The 25,615-nt window shown below is 33.5% G+C and overlaps 2 protein-coding genes across 3 annotated transcripts; one reads left to right on the forward strand and one right to left on the reverse strand.

Moving 5' to 3' along the window:
* The first annotated feature begins 896 nt into the window (after window positions 1–896).
* c11.1 (maestro heat like repeat family protein c11.1) lies at window positions 897–20,305 on the forward strand. The gene is made up of 14 exons (XM_023173281.2): window positions 897–1,056; window positions 1,113–1,462; window positions 1,516–1,705; window positions 2,886–3,605; window positions 3,661–4,258; window positions 8,078–8,635; window positions 8,747–9,266; window positions 11,729–12,026; window positions 12,079–12,253; window positions 14,556–15,027; window positions 16,620–16,969; window positions 19,396–19,681; window positions 19,733–19,867; window positions 19,921–20,305. The coding sequence occupies exons 1-14, from the start codon at window positions 1,014–1,016 to the stop codon at window positions 20,170–20,172; spliced, it is 4,947 nt and encodes a 1,648-aa protein (XP_023029049.2). The 5' UTR covers window positions 897–1,013; the 3' UTR covers window positions 20,173–20,305.
* A 1,516-nt stretch (window positions 20,306–21,821) lies between these two features.
* On the reverse strand, window positions 21,822–25,131 carry LOC111517186 (DNA repair protein XRCC3). Of its 2 annotated transcripts, none has more exons than XM_074169424.1 (5): window positions 24,844–25,131; window positions 23,837–23,977; window positions 23,476–23,658; window positions 22,202–22,548; window positions 21,822–22,144 (listed from the first exon to the last, which is right to left on the reverse strand). In XM_074169424.1, exons 1-5 carry the CDS (start codon window positions 24,893–24,895, stop codon window positions 21,944–21,946), a joined length of 924 nt encoding a protein of 307 aa, XP_074025525.1. In that variant the 5' UTR covers window positions 24,896–25,131; the 3' UTR covers window positions 21,822–21,943. The 2 variants fall into 2 exon arrangements, with proteins under 2 accessions (XP_074025525.1, XP_074025524.1); XM_074169423.1 differs by having other exon boundaries at window positions 23,476–23,661.
* Between the last annotated feature and the right edge of the window lie 484 nt (window positions 25,132–25,615).

Raw genomic sequence — 25,615 nt, forward strand, 5'->3', positions numbered from 1 at the left:
GATGATAATAATGAAAATGATGAAAGTCTTTATTAATATAACCATAACAAACGTTCTCATAGTTGAGTTTTGATTGTGATACGAGAATGTACCTGCTCACTCGTTATTGCTTGTTCGTGAATTTTTGGCCAAAAACAATACCGTTATCATACCTCAGCTACCGTATCTACCAGATTTAGCCTCCTTCGGTTTTTTTTCGCAAGATTGAAGAGACTCATGAAAAGACGGCGTTCTGAGTTTAAATTTCCCTATCATAAACATTCATTGTTTTTTGAGAAAGGTGAAATAAAGTTGAGTTGAAGTTGAATCATTGGATTCGACTGTATAACATAATTGATGATTTCAGTGGGGTTTTTCTGAATGTTCTTAAGATAACCACGAGTGGCGCTAGCGTTTGGTAGCTCATTCGATTATGTAAGGTGAGGTCATCTAATGCATCATGTAGTAGATACCAGAAAGCGTAAATTGAAGACATACTCCATCATAACGCTATGCAACAAAAATTGAAATTGATTTTGAAATACAAGTCAAAAATGTACGATGATATTACATTGTAATATAGCGTACTCTATCAGTTGTGCAAGTGATTTTAACGATGAACAGAGTGTTTACTCTTTGATCTATTTGGAAAATATTATCTTTGAAAGTAACTTCTACAATTATTTAAGATATATTCGTGTCGAAGGGTAACAGTGAAGAGAAACAAGGGGAAAAAGTGTTTTGAACCAACATACTCTTGTGAAAGGGACAACATTTCAAATATAGGACGACATTTGACTTATTTGATTATTTGAAGCCTTTCAAAGTAGTTTTTTTTTCGAAAAGGAATGCATCAAATTGTCTTTAGTCGCACTAGTTTCAGCAATTAAAAACGCCAACATTTGACATTTTGACATTGACATTCAACTTAACCTCAATTTGACGTTTCTTGTTAAAGTTTGTTATGTTGTTAAATAAACATAAAGTATTTGCATTCGTAGAATAATGAATTGGTGATATATAACGATTTCGCTATGATCAATAACGGAAAAGTAAATGTTGAAAGCCAATTACAAGGTGATATTTCCTAATATTTAATATCATGTAATATTTACCATTAATGTGCTTTTTAGTGGCCATAGGTACCCTTTTATCATCAGTTACTGATAAAAGTATACTAGTGTTGGAGACGGTGAAGAGTTCTCTGAGAAAATTATCAGAAAAGCATCCAAATCAAGTTTTGGAATCATGTTGTCAATTTTGTACCAAAAACCCCAAACCTTCACCCGAACATATTGCTTCAATTTTGATTATAATGGAAGCAGTATGCTCCGACCATATTCTCAAAATTGACGGAGATACCATTATCAGGGTTATAGACATCAGTTTATCTATCATGACTGAAAATGTCAGTTACGATCCACTCATTCAGATGCCCTCGTGTGGAATATTGGTAGCGCTTGGAAGAGAACATTATGTTCAAGTAAAGAAAATAATTTTTATGTCATCACACCAAAAAAAAGTAAAACTTTGTAGGTAATGGATTCGCTTTGTGGAAAAATTCAATCAGGAGTATTGCCTCATTTCATGGTTCCACATACATTTGGGGCAATGGCAAGTACCAATGCAAATGGAATAATTCTTTATCTAAAAGATATTCTTGCCATAATGATTCCCCTTTTGGGAGGTTTGAAGTCTGATATACTGAAACAGTCTTTTGGGTTTGGTAAGTTGGCTTGATTTCTATTGTCAATAAATTAGATTTCCTAATAAACATCTTCTGTTGACATACTGTATTGATTTAAGTTGATAGTTTATCAATTTTATTCAGTAATTCGAATTGATTTATTATAGTTCAGTTTCGGCCAGAATTATCTATTCACTCTATGCTGATAATATTGAAATTGTAGGTTTCATTGATGATCAATTCTCATTTACAAAAATTCCTCAGTTCCTATAAGTGGTGATTGGAAATGATGAAATGATTTTAATTCAACAATAAATTCAGAAATGATAGTTTTATATGATTTTAAATAAAAAATATGAACAATATTAAGCTGAATGTTAAAATTAAGTGCAAATTAATCAGCCAAACTGAAAAGCATAAATATTTAGACCTAATAATTCTTTGGAATTGTACAGAATTACTGGAAATATAGTGTTAAGAGATCTCAGGAGTAATATTCGGTGAATAAAAAATTCTATATTGTATGATCACTATAAATATGTATAATATAATAATATATAAATGTAAATTGAGTTACCTGAATGATCTCAAATCGGAATACCATTAGACATAACTGAGTGAAATAATCTATTGTAGGCTCTTTTGAGCGTCTTCAAGCTGACCACATTATTTAATCGTCTTAGAACAAACAGAACATTAGAAAGTTTGTTAGTCTCATCTTTGATATGATCCGACCAGCTCCATCTATTATAAATAACGAATCATAAAATATGTGTACTTTTAGTTGGAAAAATATTTGGATAGGAGGACACAAATATATTTCTAGTTTTCTTTTCATTTAGTGTCAGCTTATTTGCTCCAAACCAATTATATGCTAATGTTTCACTATCTTGCATCATTAGCGGTAGGCTGGTAACAGAACATAAAGTCGTATCATCTGCAAACAAGATACATTTTGCTGGTTTTATGAAACTGCAGGGTCCATTGATATAGATTAAGAACAATAGTGGACCTAAAACGGTCCTGTAAGGAGCAAAAAACCTAAAATGGTCGTGTAAGGAGCAACAAAACTTTGGAATTAAAATTTACAACTAATATCATCAAATAATCGAAACTTATCCTCCGTCATATATTCTCATTATTTAATTGTATACATATGCTGGTAATGAATATTATTCGTGTCCATTTTGTAGAATGTATTTTTATCGATTTTTTTCAGCTTTGGGTAATTTTTGTGATGCATTAATGGAGTATGTATCGAACAATGAAAAAGTTCCTGATCCCACAATATCTTTGGAAAATTTCAACATTGAATTTGGCATGGTTTATGATGTTTTATTTACAACTTGGCTATTTTCTCGTGAACCTAAAGTAACACAAAGCAGTTTGGATGTTATATCTTCCATATTCCCAGTATTGAATCTAGATAAAGTAACTCAGCAAACTTCAAAACTCATACAAGTCTTATTGAACCTTTACAAAAAGAACATCGATCCATATAATATCACGAAATGTTTAGGATCAGTCATCCAAAAGGCTGCTTCAGTGAACGGAACCCTTTTGGAACCTCTGTTGATGAATATCCTGAATACCATTTTTGATTTGATTTGCGTGTCACCTGATTATGCTCAACCTGGTTTGCTGAAAAGCCACTCTGAAGTTTTAAGGTGTTACGAATGTTTTGCTTTGCACTTCACTGATAATACTATAGATCAGTTATTGATCCAGCTGAAGAATAATAATGAAAAAGAGAGAGTGAAGTCTCTAATTGTTTTAACACATCTTGTATCTTATTCTAAAGATCATTCAATTAATAGGAGATTCAAAGATGTAATTAGGTATCTGAGAGAACTGTTGAGCGATAATCATATCAGAGTGAAGGAAGCTCTGGTTAAAATTATTGTTGCTTTTTCATGCAAGAAAGTACTGCTTGATAAAGGTGAGTTTTTCTAGTTTCATTTTTTGGAAATAATACTGTCCATGATTTTTCGCAGAGGTGAATCCCGATGGCCCTGAAAAGTACATGGAGTTTATTCTAAAAATGTGTTGTAAGCAAGTTCTTCCTAAGAATAGTGATGTGGTCTTGCAGGAGTTGCAAAACATTCAAAAATCAACAGACAACACTTTATATATGTTGAGTACTTCTGTTGCTGAGCTGGAAATCATTTTGTGGGACCTTTTGCTGAAGTGTTTTCTAAGTCCGGCCTACGATGATGCCATCGTCATTATATTGAGATGTTTGACACATTTAGCTTCGAAGAAAGAAAAAGTTGAGAGTTGTGAAACAGCATTCATCAGGTGTCTTTCTCTGCTATCCAATCCTCTACCGAACTTCAGAGGTTGCTACATACTGAATTTCCTGAAAAACATCAAACCATGCAAAGTAGATGCTTACAAAGCTGTCTGGGATGTAAAAATACCTCAACTGTTGAAATATTTGGAACAAAACTACGAGCATTTTAATACTACAGAATGGCAAGATCTTTTATTTGACTTTTTGAATATTTTGTTAGAAACTACTAACAATGGACCTTTCAATGAAGTTATCGTATCCAAAGCAACAAGTCAGCTTGATGTGTATAATAATTCCAGGTGAAAATTATTCTTATTACCTGTCTGTGATTGAAAAATGTCAAAAAATTTTGAGATATGCGATGGAACTGGCTGATATCTGAAAAACATCCATTATAGCATACTTAAATAACACTTCATTGTGAGATTTTATTTTGAATATTCACAATAACTTCGTCAAGCATGTTCTTTTATATTATAGTAATTTACATCTTTATGACTTTTACTGCATAACTAATACATTTTTAAAGTTACTGAGAATGAAACTCATCAAATTGGATAGGTACCTAATGAAAACAAAAATTCCTGAGCCTCATATTACAATAATTAAAATATACCCTAATTATCAATTTCATCATTACAAAATAAATTTAACTAAGGAGAATCGATCAAATATGTTTGTTCGTTGAGTAATTCTTGAATCTATTGTCTTATTTATAAGCATTTCAAAAAATCGAGTTTTAAACTTTTCTTTTTAAAATGCAATATGTTTTAATCACAATTGAATTCATGCCACTCTGCCAAAAAATTGTTTGCAAATGTTGAATTAGTCTTCTAATTTGTTCTTTTATTCTGCTGGAGAAAGTTCTTCCCGTTTGCCCAATATATTGCTTGGAATAATAACCACAAGTCAACTTATAAACTCCCGATCTATCTGACACCGAAGATTTGTCTTTATTGTTTCAAATTAATATTGTTTAATCATGTAGGCCTCTTCTAAATTATTATTTTTCAAAAAACGCACGATATTATTGTTGAGTTCACCAAAGTAGAATGACTTGTAATGCTTATGATGGTTTTTCTAAATTGGGTAGACCTGGTCCAAGCTCTTTTACGTAATTTTTGAGGCTGAGGAGTTAATAATATCCAGCATTGTTAATCGCCATTTATACAATTGAACTCAGGAAAATACGTCAAACTGGAGAAATTGAAGATTGGGAATTATACTTAATTATTGAGTTAATATAAATTACTCTAAGTCTAGACACACTTGGGGGCTATATACTAGAAGAGTTTCTTTGATGAGAAGACGAATTTAACATTTTTAAAACTTCTTTTGATTGAGGGACATGAGTTCAATCATGATCACATAAAATTTGGAAGAGAACGGTTCAAAACTCAATCTTGGAATGTTTGGAAAACAATAGATTTCAGAATGCGGAATAATTGTTCAATAACCAAAAAGATTTGAATAATTCTCCTTTGTTGAATTTGTTTTGTAATGAAATTTATAATTAGGTTAGACTTCAATTACTGTAATGGTCAAGTAGTTTTGTTTTCATTTTATATCCAATTTGATGAGTTTCGTTCCCAGAAATCGTATTTAGTAGAAGTCATTATAATTCAAATAATAATAATATTTATTTATTTGTAGTTCCTTAGTACATATAAACACAATAATCATTCAATCTATAAAAGTAATAAAAAAACTACAAATGATGCTAGAAACAACATGTACTGGAAGGGTACTGTTGATCTTAGTTCTAGCCTGGAAGAAAAAAAAACTAAAGAAGATAAAAGAAAAGAAGAGAAAAAAAAAGGAAGGAGAGAGGAAAGAGGGAGAGAAAACATGTTGAATTTTTATACTGAAATTTTTTCAGAAGTATAAAATCTATGAAATCAATGATTTTCTGATTAGTAGTAGTAGTAGTAGTTTATTTGACCAGATTATGTAGTTTATACATTTATGGCAAGTCACAGTAAATTCACAGTCATATTAGTCAAATCAAAATTAAAAAATATATAAAAATATAATTAAAAGAACAATTAACGTCTAGTAACAGATTATCAATATATAGTATAAGATTTAAAATTTAGACATGAGCAATATATTTTAAAATACAATAAAAGATCATGGTTAACCATACTTATGATAGCTCATAAGGCTTAAAGTACCTAACTGAGTCCATATACTCATCGGTACTGTAAAAGCAATTTTCTAGTAGGTAATTTTTTAGGACTAATTTAAATTTTTTGAATTCCAATATTTTGATAGAGTGGTGGAGAATGTTATATAGATTCAGATTTAGGGAGTTTCTGCGGCTTACAGATAACCTGTGATAACGAGTATTTAGTAAGTCAGCTGATCTGGTATTGTGGTTATGGATGTCGGAGTTTTTTAGTAAAGTATCTTTATTGCGATGTATTTCTAGCAGAACAGTATAAATATATAAAGTAGGCAGAGGCATAATACCCAGACGAATAAAAAATTGATGGCAGTGGTCTCTGTATCCCAGGTTAGCCAAGATGCGTATGGCTTTTTTCTGGCATCTGAAAGCAGCAATTGCGTTAGTAGAGTTTCCCCAAAGGAGAATACCGTACGAAAGTACAGAATGAAAAAGGGAAAAGTAAGATATTCTCATAATATAAGGGTTCGTTACATGTTTTAACCTTCTCAGAACGAAGAGAGCACAAGATAATTTGCGAACAGCAAGGTCAAGACGATTTTTCCAGCTTAATTTGTCATCAATCGTAATGCAGCGATGAGATATTTTTTGTAACAGCACTTGAATAAGGAAACTTAACTAACTTTATATTTTTGTGGAATATTATTATACCAACTATATATGTTATAACTGAAGGATCGTCGATATAGAGTGGTTTGATGGAGCGGAGAAGAAAGTAACCCTTCAAACCTCAAATTTAAAGTATGTACATCGCTACGAAATCTTATTTTGTTATACAAATGTGATGGGCATTTGTTAATTAATATTTTATGGAAGAGGGTAGCCGAGTGTAAAACACGTCTATTTCTCATAGTTAACCATTTGGTTTCCTTAAGTTTATATGAAATTCTGTCATATTTTCTAATACCATATATAAGTACCTAAGACATGATTTTTGTACTTTTTCAATTCTAAAAATGTCTTTTTTTATCCAGGCGTGAACCGTACACAACATCACAATATGCAAAATGACTCAACACAAGCACATTTGTTATTTTATTTTCAAACTTATTGATAATAAATGATGATAAGGATAAAGCATTTTCAAACTCATGTAACTTTTTTGAACACATTTTGTGACATGTTTTGTAAACCTTAAATTCACGTCCATTTCAATACCTACATTTTTTGCCACGTTTGTGGGGCATATTACTGTATCACCAATAACAATATTAATATATCTTTCCACCAAGCTACGATTGGTACCAAAAACAAGCGGATTAATTTTGTTTGAATTGATTTTGAGGTTATGAGCTTCAGATGCTGAAATGAGACCAGCTAGATCTTCATTCAATTTTCGATTAGCAGTAGCAACGTCATTAGGGTTAAATGATAGATATAGTTGTGTGACATCCGCATACATATGTGAATTACAATGTCTTAAAACAGAATGTAGATCACAAGTGTGACGCAAAATAATAAGGATCCAAGTGTAGATCCCTGAGGCACTCTAAATTTAATAAATTCACTGCTTGATTTTCCCTTCGAAGTTTCTACAAACTGTGAACAATCTTTAAAATAGCTTTTAATTAAATTTATAGCAGGTTCAGAGAACCTGATGAAGTTCAAAATTGCAAATGAAATTGGATAACTAATGGTATCAAAAGCCTTGGAGAATTCTATAAGTATTAAAGCAGTCGTGTTACCTTTGTCAGCAGCTTCGAAAATATCATCAGTTACTTTCAAGAAAGCAGTTGTACAGATGTGTTCTATAACTATAATATCTAAGAAGTGTGATGTAGACATTAATGAAGTTGATACTGAGCATGCCTGAAGAAGCTATTGTACACTGAAACATATATCGCGGTTTTGTAAACTGTTAGGTGATAATATCAAAAAAAGTGTTATTTAAATATGTAAAAAATGTAATTTGAGGCTACTTTTTTATTTTCAGATACATGGGAAATGGCAATGGGGAATTGCAAATGAAACAAATTGAGAAACATTTTCTACTAAAATGTCTTTCCATAGCTTTGTGTTACCTCAAAGATAAAGAGATCGTATTGCAGACATTAGACAACATTCTAGTCAACGTCAAATTAACTGACTACTCTGAATTGCATACCTGCGCTGAAGCAGTAGGTATTTGCTCTCGTTCACACTTACAGATAGTACTTGACAAACTTGCCCTAATAAGAAAAGAAGTGCTTAACAAGAAGACATTGAAATTTTTCACCTTCATTAAAGACCAGAAACACGACCTTGGTGTAGAGCGCCTAAGGTACACGATTCTGTATAGTTATTCTGAGATTTGCAATGAGGCGCCTTCGGATAAACTTTTGAAGGTTATTGAGAGTGAAATTTTGGATTATGCCGTCAATGAATTGGTGAATTCGAAAGATTTCTCAATGAGGAAGGTATGTTTGCGAACAATACATTCTGTTGCAGATGCGATGCATCCAAACAGAAACCTGCTTCATATAAGAATGAATGATAGGGATAAGGTCATCAAGTGAGTACAGATAATTATCCATAATTTTGAAAGATTCAATGGTTTGAAAAAATTATTTTTGTTTAAATCATCAACAAAGATTCGTGCAAGAGGCTAGTTTTTTTTTTGTAGGTTAGTATCATCACAAACCCAACTTCACAGCGGTCCTGAGTATATCGAACTTTTTCCTACAATAATTCCAACCATAACAGCATTGGTCAGACTACCTTTGCCAATTGAATCAGAAGATAGAATAAAACTGATTAAATTGTTTTTCGATAATGTCTTCAATGCTTCAGCTATATACTGCAAAATTAATACAGGAAACCCAGATAGCTATTACGGTGATCTTAAGTTGGTACCTTCTGTAACGAAGAGCTTCACTGAACTTAACCAGCTAGTGCAGGAGCTCCTTCTGCAGAGTCTTTCTCCTGCAACATTGGATGAAATAGTAACTCTTTTAGAACCGTGGCTGGGTAAGAAAAGGGCGGAGCAAAGACTACCAGCAGCTGAAACTTTGAGGTTGATTCTACAAGGCTACCTAGAAAATATGAAGTTTGCCTATGAGAGTCCCACCAGTTTTGGGCAAACAGGGTCCCTGTTGGCAAAAGTTGTTCCAAGATGCACAGATCCAAATAAAAATATAAGAAAGGTAAAACTGGAAATGGGTGGGCTGTTCAAAAATTAGATGAATGTTTAAATTTCGCGTGTTACTTACATTCGATTAGCGATGTTTTTTGTTGGTACACTCGTTTCGAACATAATTTCACAGTTTCAGTTGTACAAAAACAACACCGTGATCATGCCTCAGCCACCGTATTCACCAGATTTGGCCCCTTGTGACTTTTTCCTGTTACCAAGATTGTAAAGACTCATGAAAGGACGGAATTTCGCGAAATTGAGGGGATAAAAAGTTAGTTGCTGAAAGAGCTCAAGACCATAACAAAAAGTGCATATCAGAACTGCTTTGAGGATTGAAAAAAACGCTGCCACATGTCTATTATATCTGAGGGGGCTACTTTGAAAAGGACAAAATAGAAATTGATGAATGAATTAACAATTTTTGAGAGGAATGAACATTCACCTTATTTTTTGAACAGACCTCCTAGTTTATCCATTCTTGAAAATTCGACAAATGAATTACATACTGCTTTGGACTTTTATTAGACGCACAATATAAAAGTGAATAGTATGTATCGATAAAAAAATGTAGAAATTCATAATCATAGTAAAAGCATTTGCTAAAAGAAAATTTAGTAAAGCTATCTTTCAGTCGTCTAACTTCATAAATTTCCTGAATATTTTATTTGTGTTATGACGTCAGATGGCACCTTGATAACTTGCAGGCTCCTGACCTTAAGCTAATAGTTCACGTGCAGAAATTGTGATTACAGACTAAAAATAACCTTTTATAAGTATTTGATTATTGATAAATATGAAATTGTCAAATATAACTTCTTTGTCATCTGTCATTTTATTTTGATGTACTCGTTCATTGGTTATTGTTGATATCGTGCTTTTTTTTTAGTACGTTTGAGTTACTGGTTTTTAAATAAACTTGAAGTTGTGTAATTTTGTTGTTTCTGCGAAAAAATTTACAAAAAATGGTTTACAAATACCGAAATTAAAAAGTTTTTTTTGTTTATACAAAAAAATCAGAAAATGCTATTAACCTATTGAGGATAAGGCAAATTGTAGTATAATGAGGCCAATTTTTTTCTGAGTTGTAGAATACCTGACAATTTCGATATTGTAATTGCTGTGTAATAGGATTTCACAAACTTTATATTTATAGAATTTTTGAGATGAATATAAAAGATTCTTCAAAACTCAAAAGTTGGTTTCAGAGATCAACCAAAAGACATTTTATCAATATCATCAATCACATCAGAAATTATAAAAATTATTATGGTCCAATATTCTTCAACAAAATTCCTGAAGCTATACGCTGTACCCCTACTAAAAGTTTCCTACAAATAATAAAAAACTACTTATCAAAAAAGCGTATTATAGCATTGAAGAATTCCTGTCTGATGATGTGGTCTCTTCTTTGCCGATGTTGCAGTGACACACAGGTAGAGCATAAATATTTTAAAACTATCTTCAAGTTCAAACCTTTTATATTATGTAGATGTAATTATAACCATAACTTACCTATTTTACTAGTATATTCACACCTGACTTGTGTAAACATGAAGAGTGTAAAGCATCAATAAAAATTTCTTTCATATTTATTTTTTTCACGGTATATTATGAGGGGTCGTCAGCAAATATTCATCATTTTTTTAGGCTCTAATAAACTGATACATTTCTATAAACAAGGAACGGGAATGGTCCTATAATCGATTCTTGGGGAACAACACAAAAAATTGTTCTTGTGTAGTATAATATAAGAAACATAAACAATATAAAAGTTGAAAAATATTTTATAAAATAGTACACAATTCTTTATTTCATAAAAGAGTAGACTGTTTTAATTTCCTCCCACAAGAATTTAAAAATAGTGGTTCGATAAATATATTCAAAAGACGATTGAAGGACTACTTAATGAAAATATATGAATATTTTAAAAAATAGTACACAATTCTTCATTTCATTAAAGAGTAGACTGTTTTAATTTCCTCCCACAAGAATTTAAAAATAGTGGTTCGATAAATATATTCAAAAGACGATTGAAGGACTACTTAATGAAAATATAGTATATTCCTATTTATGACCTTTATGTAACATTTTATTTATATATTTGTATTTTTAATTAGACTGTTTGTATTTTTTCATGTTAATTTAATTTATAATGTGACAATGTATTTACTATTGTAAATGAAATAGTTTCTCAACTAAATAAAGAGATACATATATATAATATAAGAATGCCAAGTTCTGAGGGGCATGAAGAAAACTATTAGTTAAAATAATTTGTTTGATGCTGTCTGATTAAGTTTCATAAAAAAATCTAAAATGGAAGTGAAGGAAATTTTAAAAGTACTTTTATGAAATAGATAATGTTGCTGTGTAGTTTCAAGTGTAGGTAATCCTAATATTCGATGAAAAAAATCTTGTGAATTCAAAATAAAACAGTGAATTACTATATCAAATTTACCTGAATTATTGCAGGTCGCCGTCGAGTGTATGTGCTTGATTCTTTGCATAGCCTCTAGATACGAAGGTCACATGCGAGAACACGACAAAGTGCTAAGTAATTCTCTACAACACATCCAACAGCAAATAGATTCAGACGATCCGAAACTACTCTACAACCTAACCAGCGATCTAGCTCACATAGTGTGTCTCAACTTATCACCCTTCCAGCTGATACACTGTGTCGAGGGTCTGCTAGATGCTCTCCTCGATTGTGAATCCTCCAGCTCAAATGGCAGCAGCGTTGTACTCAATACGATTTTAAAAAATAAAGGTTGTTACTGTCGTATCGTCAGTTAGTGTAATATAGTTGAACTAATTTTCAGGTGGCGAGTTGCAGAGCCACGTTACCCCTGTGTTAGAAAAACTTTTGAAGCAACTATACAAGATTCAATGTATGAGAACGAAATCTTCTAGTTACAGAGGAATTTTGAATCTGGCTATGCATCATTCCAGAACTGTGTGTGGAATTCTACTGACGCAGCCACTACCATTAGATAGGTAAATCTAACTGAACCGTCAAATCTGAGAACTCTTTTAAACAACTCCTCGTCAACCATTGAAAGAAAAACCAAAGCCCCTCAAATAGGTTGAAATATTTATAAACATTCTTTAATGTTTTAGTATTCAGAAAAGGTCTATGTAAAATCAAGCAATCAGAACTGGAAATAACAACTACAATCAAAGATTTAGGAATCACTCTTGACCCAAAAATGTCATTCAAACCCCATATTGCCAATGGTACTCTTAGACCACTTAAAATGTTGGGTCTCACTCTTAGATATACAGAGGAATTATCTCTTCCTTCCTTAAAAATCATATATTGTTCAATTGTTAGATCAATAAATAATCGAATACAACTCCACGATTTGGTGCCGCTCAATTGATGTGGATATTGACATGCTTGAAAGTGTTCAAAAAAAGTTTTTAAAGTACTCTGCATGTAAACTGGGATGTCGTATTGGTGAATATAACTATAAAATTATATTGGACATTCCTAACTTGAATTCTCTGGCACAGAGTAAAATATAATAAGATCTAGGTTAGGTTATGTTCAAAGTTAGTGGGTCTATTCGATCCTCCACCGCAACCCGCAAGGGTTTATTGTAGCTCACACCTAATCACACTCGACCAAATAAATCCAGCTTCTCAACGAAGCCGATTAGTTTGGTGAATGGTCATCCAGGTATTCAATATTTGTTTGGCAAAGCGATGCCAATGACAGATTCTGGTCCGATGAAGCTGCTTGCAGCACCCTCCTTTACAGGCCAGTATGGCCAGGAATCCAGACCAGAGACAATCTGTTAAGCCTTCCTATCGAGGAAAGTTGTTTTTGGCAATTTGCTACCAATTTAGATGTTGCTCAGTTGGAGCCAAGAGCTTCCAACGCCGCTTGACTGTCCGAGAATATTTTTATTGACTTGTGTATGAGATCTAAAACTAATTCACAAAATAATTAATGGTAGCATTAATTCCTCGGAACTTGCTGAACTTAAAACTTTAAATGTTAATCCAAATACAACAAGAAATACAGATATCTTCAAAGTACCCTTTTATCTGTTAAAAATCTGTTGTTCCCCTACAAACGGGACCTCCCTGTAAATTCAGTTCAGGAGCGAGTCTACAGAGGAGATGGATGTCGAGTTTACGACTCCAAGTGACCTCCCTGTAAATTTAGTTCAGGTGCGAGTTTACAGAGGAGATGGATGTCGAGTTTACGACTCCAACTGACCTCCCTGTAAATTTAGTTCAGGTGCGAGTCTACAGAGGAGATGGATGTCGAGTTTACGACTCCAACTGACCTCTCTGTAAATTTAGTCCAGGAGCGAGTCTACAGAGGAGATGGATGTCGAGTTTACGACTCCAACTGACCTCCCTGTAAATTTAGTCCAGGAGCGAGTCTAAGAGGAGATGGATGCCGAGTTTACGACTCCAACTGACCTCCCTGTAAATTTAATTCAGGAGCGAGAGCTGCGGCGTACGCAGAATCTGTCTCAGGTGGGGGAACTAACCCCCCATGAGTTTGCAAACGTTTGCGCTCAAGTGAGGTTTCACCAAAACCAGAGGCGAAAATGCCCTGCACGGCTGAATCTAAGGCATCATCAGGTGTAGCTGACGTGCAAAAACCCTCATATAGGAAGGTTGTCGTGGGTATCAAGGTGGGAATCTTGCAACTTGACTACCCGACTACCTCATTAACAGAGCATATACTTTGTGCCTGCCTCGCTGGGGACCGAATCAGGTCTTCAGGGTTCGGCAGAGCCGTACTCTTACCATCTGACCTGAAAGACCACTCACCATAAAAACTAATCGGCTTCGTTAAGAAGCTGGGTTTGTTTGGCCGAGTGAGAATAGGTGTGAGCCACAATAAACCCTTGCGGGTTGCGGTGGAGGGTCGAATAGACCCACTCACTTTGAACCTTGTGTGAGCTAAGGACTAAAGAGGTCTTACCTTTTAACGTGTGATTCCTAACACCAACTATGGCCAGAATGAGTCCATAGGTTGAATTTTGAGACTTGCAAACACATGTAGATTTGTAACTTTTTAATCCTTCTTCGGAATCATTTAAAAATACTATGAAAAGATTGTAATTGATTGGCTTATTTATGACTTTTTTAAATATCTGATAGTGATAAATTATTGTTAGAGTACACATGTGTGAATTTGTTTATTATTTTGTGAATAAATAATTAAGTAATAATTGATTGATAGGCAGTGTTGAACCAGTTGAACTCTTTCATTGAATACATGAATGAAGTATTCTCAAACTTATACGAATTTCAAACAATTTTGATTTTTCAGTTCAATCTGTGAATGTTGGTCTATTATTTCAACCGATTCCACTCTAGCACATGATATAGTGGACCAGCTGAAAAAACACATTAAATCAACACCTCTATATGAAGACCAAGCTGATGCTGAACTGAAACTGGCAAATCTTCAACCTCTTCAAGCCATATGTGCACTACACGAACTTCTCAAAAACGTCCAACTCAAAGATATATGCTTGCAGCAGTTTTCCGAGTTATTTTCAATTTTACTAGTTTGTATGGTTTCCTATATGGGTGTGGTAGCGCCAGCCGTTAAAAAAAGTGAAAAGAAGGATAAGTACGGATTCAGTTTCAACCGAGATGCATACAAAGTTGTTCCTGCAAAAATAGCAGCCGAAACATTTCGGTTGTTCCTAGTATGCTGTGAATTTGAAAAAATGGAAAAAAGCCTATTGGCGATAACAAATACTGACTCTTTCGAGGATATTAACTTGTTTATCGAGGTAAGATTCATATTATTTTTCACCAACACGTTAAATAAGGCTGGTAAAATCATACCTATATTTTTAGTTTAATCAAAATTCCATCAATATATTTTTTCCACTTCCTATGAATGAAATGCTTCATTATGATAATGATTTTGAAGATATATGGAAGTGTATTGAGTTCTTTTGAATTTTTATCAGTTGATGAGAAGAATAGCCTTCCATTTAATTATTACATTGTTGAACGTCAGTGCCATTTTAGTTTTATTGTGATGCCAATGGTTGATTCAAATCAAATCAAAATATGCTTTATTACCCAAGATTTGAACATCTTATTGGCAAAGTCTAGTAAAGTAAAATGTGTAAATGGGACAATTAACAAATATAAACTATAAATTAATGCTTAGACACAAGAGCAGAGTATATGGATAGAACAATATTAAGCTCAGCTGAACAGATATAAATATAAGTATATGAATATAAATATATAATGCTACATAATTGATAGCCATTTCGTGTTGATTTCAATAACTTGTTACAAACCTATATGCCAATTACTTGATAGAGCCTTGGTAGAATTCGTCCACACTATAATAGGGATTCCCAACAAGGAATTCTTTTATTTTCTTTCTGAATTTCTTTTCATTATATATTCGCCTTGAATCAATGGGAAGGTGATTGAATAACTTCGTGTTATTGAAAATAATAGAATTTTTTGTAAGGGCTAGAGTAGGTGTTGAAAGGGAAATGAAGTAAGACTGACGTGTACTATAAGTTGAGGTGGTATTAAATTGATAATTGTGGATAAATTGTGGATAAGACACACTGTTTCCAAAATAAAAAGACATACTAAGGTTAGAATTTTTTGCTGCTTCACAAATAATGGGCTACATTAATCCCTGTAGCTAGCCTATAAATATCTGATGGATGTTTTTTGTAGAGAGAATACCATATTGAAACGAAATTGTGCACAATTTCCCCGGAAACAAATTCCATAACGTAAATAGGCCTTAATTTGTGCAAAATAAACTGATCTTGTGATAGTAGTGTCTAACTCTCTCTGCATGACATCCTGCTGCTAGTCTTTTACATAAGTAGTCGACATGGGAATCAAATTTTAGATTTTCATCAATGAAGATCCCTAAAAATTTGCTTTTCTCCAAATTTTCAGTTTTTACATTTTCCAAGTGTACTTCCCCTATGTTACATCTAAACGTGACCACATTTGTTTTGCCGATGTTGAATGATAAAAGATTGGAATCACACCACTCTTTCACCCTTCTTATGTCAACGATGATTTGATCAAGTAAATTTGAGGCGGTATTGCTATGCCAGAGGAAAGTAGTGTCGTCAGCAAAACATGTGAATTTACCACTTATGTCAACATGGACTAAGTCATTGACATAAATGAGAAACAACACCGGTCTCAAAACGGAACCTTGTGGGACCCCACTGCCACTGAAACGTTTCTCTGACGAAATTCCATCTAATAGGCTGCTAATATTATTTTTTGTAGTTTCTTCTTCCTTTATACAGAATCTGGAAAACATAACTGAATCAAGCTCAAGTTTTACTTGCTGATTTCAGCTAAAAGTGCTAAATAATTTCAGGTTATTCGAGGATTGGTCGACAGCATATGTGTAGAACATCCACAATCATTGTCATGGCTCGTGGCTTGCTTAGGGCCTTACATCAGAGCCGACTTGGAGCCACAGAGAGTGGCCACCGTCGCATTCTTTACCCACTTTCTCCAGCAGGGCAGTAACGAGCAGACAGTTCTTACAGAAAATTTGTTGGAAATGATATTGGATGTTCAAGGTGACCAGAGTTGTCTTGTGAGGAAACTCGGTTTGCAGGGTTTAGGTTACGCTGCTGAACATTTGAGCTATGATCTGGTGTCCAGACATTGTAACCCTATACTTAGTGTTTTGATGAACAGTTTGGATTATAACAATATCAGGTAAGTTTCTATTGAACAAAGTCTATAATTTATATTTAAGACGAAAACAGGTAAAATATTGGTAGTTTATGTCAAAATATGAATACTCACTTGCCATAAACCAGAGGTTGCCAAACTTATTTTGTCTGCCGCCCACTTCAAGAATTAATAATTATTTTCTAGCGCCTACAATTTTTTTTACTTTACTACATCTTAAGAGTCACAATCGAGTCATTATTTTAATAATTAAATTATGTGTTTCATGTGCAAATAAGACTTTCTGATGAGGGTAATGAAAAACACCATTTTGTAATATTAGGAAAACTTTCATTCATGTTTTTAAAACAAACATTTCAATTTGAATTTTGAAACTAATCTAATGTGAAGGATGAATTTGATGATTTTTAACAAGTTTGTTAATATCAGGCTCGAATTAACTCGATAACAGCCGTAAGTCACTGCGTTCGGTAACCTGCAACCGATTTCTCTTTTTAGTTAGCAACGTTGCCACAGCACTAAATTCATACGTTCACACAAATAGATGATGGGAATGCTATCAAAAATCGTAGAACGATGGACCACAATTCAGGGAACAATTGCAGGATTAGCTTTTGTGGCCGAAATTCTTGGCATCCATTTTTTAATTTTATTTTTATTTTCTCGTTCGTTATCAGTTCCATGAGTTCTATTTCCAGCTGGGGTGATCCTGCTGGGCTGACATTTGAAAAAGGATCCAACACCCAGTCCGGTATTTCCAATTTTAAAATGTCCAGGAATCGTTCTGCAAAATCACTGTAGAGGTTCTCCAAATGTTGGCAGTAAACAAGCAAGTCGTCGTTGTTGAAGGATACTGATGACAAATTAGGGAAATTGCGAAACTCACGTGTGCCGATATTATTCTTGTTTAAGAGCAATTTGGCTACAAAAGCAGAAATGACATTTTTTGTTTTAATCAAATTCAAGTCGTCACCTTGAAGTTGGAGATTGACATCATTAAATGATTTATACAGGTCTGTCAAGTACGCAATATCATTCTTTGAAGTGATGAGGTTGTCGTGCAATTCTTTGTCTTTGTTTTCCAAGAACTCTTTCACAGAGTCAAATAGATTGTAAAAACGAGTCAGAGAGTTACCTCTTGATAACCAACGCACTTTTGTGTGAAATAGCAATCGGTTGAAATCTGCATCATTAGCAACACAAAGCTGATTAAATAATCTGTCATTTGAAGAGCTGTTTCGGATGTTATTGACTGCTTTGATGATATATTGCAGTGATTGAGAGAGGCACTCACTCAAAGTTTTCGCAACCAAATGTTGCCTATGAATGACGCAATGTTCAGCGAGCACATCTGAAATTTTATTTTTCAAGTACGCTATGAAGTCTTTGTGACGTACTGTCAAAGAATGCACACAGGCGAAGATGGATTTGTGAGATTTTCAATAAATCCATGTTTTATATATTCCGCGCTATACTGCCGTTTCTTTTTTTTTATTTTTGACATAATTTTGTCTTCAAAAATGCCGAAGTAAAGAATCGAGTATTAAAAACTTGCTCATGACACCACTCACAGTATTCACCACCGCACGTACAGCACTTTACCTAGCTAGTTGCTAACTAAACTCACTTGTTTCCGTAATATCGTTAAATGACTTTACTGGCGCCGATGGTCGTTGTCGTTTTAATCAGGCTGGAGCCTTGCTCCCTTACCCTTTGGGTTGGTTTTTGTCAGAGGGATAAATGGGTCATGACTGATTTTTGATGGTGGCATGAAAGTCCTCAGACATCCATACCGCCCTTCGCGGTGTACCCCTACATGGCTGTGGTGAGATGGATGAAGATATTATTCATCTGTTAACGGAGGACATAGAGGCCTCATTTGACAGAGTGTCGAGGCCTTCTATATCGAGAGGGGTCGTCTACAGCGTAATCTATAGCTTCCCTGACTAACGGACCTTACTGGCTGGATGGCACGCGCGCTTTTATATGATGGAGCGGGCGGGCCAAGTACTTTCGTGAATGGAGACTAGAAACTTCTAAACCGCTTCAACGCCCCCCCAATCTTCTCTGTGCCCTTTACGGCCCCCTATAGGCTTCCAGCGCCCAGGCGTTATCGCCTACTTTGAGAAAGACTGCCATAAACCAACCAGCTTCAAACTATTCTAACTAAGCAATGTTTTTCACCAAATATCGAGCTTTTGACAGTTTGTTATTGATAATTTCAAAATGACATCTTCGACAAATAAAATAGAATAACTGATTTATTCTAATTTGAAGCAAGTTGTCGTTTGGCTCAACTGATAACTGTTGTGACAGTCAGAAGAAGAAGAAAATGACTAATGCCTCCAGAAACATTTAAAAAAAATATTTGAAGACAAACTTTACTCAAGACAATTCAAAATTTTATATTTCTCATTGAACTAGGAATAAGCATTATATATTTTTTACAGTAATGAAGGTGCCGTAATCTTGGAAGGAATGTCTAGCTTCTCGAAGTTACTCAACGCAATGAGTGGTTGTAAGTTCAGTTCTTTTCAAGTGACGGCTGCTGTAAGAATAAAACCCCTCTTGGATCAGGAAGATGTGAACCTGAGAAGAGCATCATTCCATCTGTTGGGTGATTTAACGCAATCTCTCCATTCTGAAGCAAATCTGGAAGCTTTCAGAGAACAAATCCATGGAAATCTCATTACTTTAATGCTTCATCTTTGCGATCCTGATATTCATGTTGTCAAGGTATGAGGTAAGTTTTGCAAGCCTCAAAAAAATACGAATATTTTTTTCTAGGCATGTAAATACACTTTGCGTCGGATAGGACCATATTTGGAAAGTCCGAGAGTCAATTCAATGATTCAGGAACACCTTATAGATGAGGCTAATCTCCACTTCACCGACTTCATAAGAGACTTCATTAAAGTTATGGTAGGAGTAGGGTGAGTCTGATAAATATTTTTTATTAACGATGTTTTTTTCAGTCCGATGAACTCCAAGACTTGTTCCCTCTTCTTCTCATGACGTGCTTGTCTTATTTCAAAAGCCAGTGGACAGACATCAAGGGCAATGCTGCTCTGATTGCGGGCCTCCTTTTTTCTCTTATGGTTCCCGAGAATAAAGCGAGAGTTTCTTTGGATACAGTTTGTGATAGGTTGATAAGATTATTGACTGACGAAAGCGAAGTTGTACGAATAAAGGCTGTGGAGGCCATTTCGTATTTGTTTCTTGACTGAACGTTGCTAACTTCACTTATTTACTCTCTTGTGATATAGTATTTACTTATTTGTTGAAAATATATTCTGAACTTTTAATTGTTGAAACTGATTTTATATGAATGTATGGGAATAATAAAAGATATTCACGACCTGTCAAATTTTCATGTAAGAAATCCCAATCAGAATTCTTGGAGACCTGCTTAATCAATTTAAAAAAAAATGAATAAAGATTTTTGAGTAAAAAAATCTCTCATGAGAAGAGAATGTCAGAAAACAAAAAATAAAAAGTTGTACTTGGCGTTTGATGATCTTTGGGGCATACAGAAAACACGTTCATTTTTAAATGCCTCTCTTCGCCTCTGCAGGTATTTAGAGAATGCTTTCTCCCTATGAATTAGGACATTCGGATATCGAAAAGAGAAGAAATAAAATGCAGCTGAATTGGGCATCTTTTTTGAGTTTAATTTCTGTGAAGCATATACAGTGTAGACATAAATATCCCCCTCCTTTTAACTTTTGCACGGGACCAAGATAACCAGGTCGTACAGGATTCACCTCAAAATGTATTATTTTTAGTACTTTCTGATGAGAAAGTGTTACATCGTTCGCAGCCAAGAGGGCGATGCCAATGTTTTTTTCTAATGTTAAGGGAGATTTTGTTATACTTCGTATGATAAGTTTTTCAATCTATCCATAATTTTTTCATTTTTGGAAATCGAATCGGCCGATTCCGAGTAAGTACCAGTTTTACATTCATTTCAAGGATATGCAAAAATATGAACGTCTTTACAATTAAAAAAACTGTATTTTAAATTCACTCCAGATCATTTCAGTGAATATTTTCATTCACTTACTGACAATAATGAAGTTTATACATAAATTCATTTCTTACATTATGGAATATGATTTCATTAAAAGCACCTCCTATTCTAACCATGAGCTTTGGAAAAGACTGCGGTTATGTAACATATCCTTTAGATTTCAGGAATCCCCACAACAAAAGCGTCAAAGCAGGTTATTCTAATGAAGCACATTCGCATGTCTACCTGTTTAGCTAATTGTCATCTAGTCACTTTTTAATCCAGCTTCACCTTGCTGAAACATAACATCAGTTGAAAGAGCCGACTAGATCACCTGATTTGACACCTCCAGATGTTTTTAAGGGATAAATGACATCTGAAGTGTGTAAACAGATTTCATTATTGTTAAAGAGAAAACATTTTTTTAGAATGAACTGCAATGAATTTTGAATAAATTCTTTCTTAAAATGATATTTATCGTTTGTTTGTAAGTTCTCGAAACGAATATAAAACTGCTAATCACTCGGGAACGGCTAATCCGATTTCCAAAAATTTTTAAACAAGATATTACAAGAACTTCATTTTCATTTAAAAAAAACTTGGTAGGGGTCCCTTCACTTTAAAATATAATGAAAAAAATATAAACAAATCTTGGGAAATAAATGGTTGATAAGTTATACATTTTTTGCTTCATTGTAAGAATAATCATGTTTTTATAATTTTTGATTTTGTCTACACTTTAATTTTCAATTTATCATAAAGTTGAACTGAAATTAATAGGTATGTTAAAGTGTAATTGGCAATATGCTTTATATAAATTTATTGAAAAATAGAAATAAATTTGAATTTACAAAATAAACACATCACTTCATTACAATCAGCTTTATTAATTAAAAAAATATCTTACATACTACAGTTTAATGCATTATCAATCTTCCAGGGAATATAACCCATCTTCTCTTATTTCATACTATAGTTTAAATGCATTATCAATCTTCCAGAGAAAATAACCCATCCTCTCTTATTTCGAAAGTGCATTTCCTGCAGGGCAAATCAGGACCAAAAATAACTTCAAATTCTCTAGTAGGTCTATCATTAAACCTTGATATTTGACAACGGTAATTTACGTTATTGCTCCATGCTAAACCTAAACACGGTTCAGTCTTTCCTTGCTGCACATCTTCTGTGACCTGTTATAAAAATATAAATAACTGATGAATCATGTATTATCACATTATTCTAATCACCTGATTAATGCAAACGATGGCAACCTGGTACTTGTCAGAAAGATTGTTCAGTTTACAAGCTATTTCGCATAACTCACGTCCTCGACTTGTATAGTTAACGTCAACATTTTCACTACGAAATGCTCCAGCAATTGAATCAATAATTATGAGTCCAATATCTTTCGTTTGAAGTAAATTAGGTGCGTGAACATACAGACATCTACGTAACTGTTCAAAATCAGCCACATGGTTGATATAAACGTTTTTTTCAAAATCGGTTATTACGTTGTGTTTTTCTTTGAACCTTGTAGAGAGCTGGTGAAATCGTTTTGATGGGAAAGGATCTTCTGTGCAAATATAGATAGCTCCTATAAATTTTGTAAAATACTTATATTATCTTCAAACCCTTTAATAATTTGAAACTTCATAATGTCCACTTCTCTAGGAAACATCCAGTATGTTCATTTACAGCTTAAATAGAGTTCTGAAATTGTTAGGATAAACAGTTGCAGGAGATATACTGAACGATTTGGTTGACAAAGCTAGGAAAGTTGATAAACAATACTAACAAAACTGACCTAAGCTTCCTCCTATAGAAATATCAGCCAGGTCATTAATATATCTGCAATAAAAAAAATAGCAAAGGGCCAAGGACAGATTCCTGAAGTAACCCACTTTCAATTTTATTTTGTATGATTTCATATTACTGAAGTTCACCTTCTGGACTGTCTGATATATATGATTCAAACCTCTGATAGACATTACACTTAAATCCATAGATTTGGAGTGTTTTTATATACTCTGTGTCAAAAAAAGGAAGGCCAGAATTTTCTGATTCTAGAGCTCATTTAAATTACATTTTGAAATTTAGGTGTTTTTGAATAGTGCTGTAGGTATTCATAAAAATCCAAAATTCACTAATTTTGGTAATTTTAAGGTCATTTAAAGCAGGTTCAATGAAGTTGCTCAAAACTACCTCAAATTGGAATGTAGTCTTAGATCCTATAATTTCTCACATCACCCTCAGAGACAAATTTTTTGTCTCTGAAAGATTATTGCTATTTCTCCAACAGTTTTTTCAAGTTTTGGATTTTATATTAATTTGTAGGAGAGTTAATTAAACTGTGTTTCAGTAAATCTTCAGGTTCTATAATTTCCTGAAAATAGAAATCTATTCAATTGTACAAAAAGATATGGGGTTGTTTCCATAAGAAGTTTGACACACTGCATATACATGACAGAACAGTTAAGTTTCCATTTTTTTAATAAATTAACTTGAATAAGATAATATTAACCTTTTTCTTTTCCATCTATGGCAAGTAATTGTACTTGCAAGCATAGTTGAAGACAAAACTGAGTTTTACCAACTCCACTACATCCAAATATTTCAGTTATTCCATTTATTGGAATACCTCCTGTTAGTGTAGAGTCTATTGCTTTACATCCTGTACTTATTCTCTTCCATGGAAGAATTTGATCTGCTGCAAGTAATCTAGAAATCAATATTTTTTGGACTGTCTATAGGGCTTCGTTTCAAGTTTATATAAAAACAAATTCAAACTGTTTTTGTTTAACCATTAAGGAAAGATTTACTACGTATGTAACTTTTTTCTTTTCTGAAATGTAACATTCAAGAGAAATCTAATGAGCATGTACCTGTAGTAATGAATTTTGAAATCAAAACATAACTGGCTACTTTCATCTTGACTTCCTCTATTTTCTTTAGTGTCAAACCTGTCTTCTTTTCCATTTGACTAGTGTCATTTACGAGTATGGAAAAGGGGTAATTAATGTCATCTGAAACAAATCAGTCAATTTTTATATCCTTAGTCAATTTTTTGAATTCATGTTCTTCCACAGCAGACAAAAAAAACCAATTAAATTAGAAGTCAGGAAGTGAAGGCAAGCAATACATTTATAGAGGTTTTTTTAAATGAAAATAATCTACAACAGTTGAATTCAACATAATTCATCACTTTCGTAAAGGCAACAAACTCAAAGTGATTTAAGGCTTTTTCTGTTATGCTTGTTCATTTCCATTTAAATGATGACACATTACAATAGATATCTTCATTTCATCTCAAAGATCTTAACAGTCTATTACTATGCGGAAACCATCAACAGTTGTCAAAAATATGTATTAGATGTAAATGAATATTCTCGAATCATGAAAAAACTATACGGGAGCTGAAAAAGTGTAGTTCATTACCTACAATGACCAACATTACCGTTTGCCCCAAGATCAAATGAATTGCTAACAGGTATATTGTGAGAACAATATTTACGACAACCAATACACTAAGATCCTCTGGGAGAAGGAAATACTTTGAAACACAAATGGATCAAAAACACCTCCAAGTTCTGATGCAGATGTGTACAATCGTAGACCCAGGACGAGATATCAATCTGCTAAGGGAGTTATGAAATCGTATTTCAAGTGAAAATCTATGCTATTCATTCACATGTGAAGAGCAAGCATTGAAACAAGGCTGCAACTGAGCCAATATTATCTACAAGATCTGAATACAAAATATAGAGTTGTTTGGAAAAACTTCTAAAGACACAAAGCACCACAGTGTAAAATACCTAACGCGGGTAATATTTAGAAAATGAAGAAAACAATTTTTGAATACAAAAATTATTTGTAGGACTGGATTAATTACCTATTGATTTTGCTAAAATTCTAGGGTCAACAAGGGATTTTATGTCTTCCATTTCTCTAGAAATCTTCGAATAATGTAGATCATAACAAAATATTAATTTTGAAAAAGTTGTTTAAAAAACTATGCAGAAGCTGTCACATATTTCTACGGTAGTCATTTTTAGACTGGCGTTTTTATTTTTCGATAAAGCGTGGAGAAAATCTGTAAGTTTCAATAAATAACCTTTCGCAATAATTCAAAACAAATTTTTTTCAGGTTTTCTCAATACAGTTCGAGAATTGTATATGTCATATTCATGAAACACGTATCTTGTCACTCCCATAGACAAATAAAATATGGACTAGGCGTAACGTCACTATTACATATATTCCTGCGGGTCAAACAATCTCATGGTCACTGTATCACGTGACAATTAATAGCAAAATATTCATATGAAAATATGCAACATGTAAAACACTGTGACATATCTGACTTTGAGTGCCGTAAATGAATATCTCTTTTTTTCAGTTGTTGGTGTTACTGTTCTTTCTCCATATTTTGCATTACGTCACTGGTCTTGTTTGACGTCAAAGAAACAGTTTTTATGCGTCACGTCATAATATCACTTAGTGCTGTCAACTCGATTTGTGGAAGCGTAGATCTGATACTTTCAATTATGCCTGATGAAGAGGGTGATGAAAATAGAGCCACAGAATAAGTGAGACCAAGCCGTATTTAAGAATAGTCACGCCTCCAGTAACTATAATTTACATCAACCTTCATCACCAATAGT

Source organism: Leptinotarsa decemlineata, unplaced genomic scaffold, assembly GCF_025532065.1.
Source record: "Leptinotarsa decemlineata unplaced genomic scaffold, Ldec_3_MD MMD2_P_RNA_scaffold_5, whole genome shotgun sequence".
Taxonomy (NCBI): domain Eukaryota; kingdom Metazoa; phylum Arthropoda; class Insecta; order Coleoptera; family Chrysomelidae; genus Leptinotarsa; species Leptinotarsa decemlineata.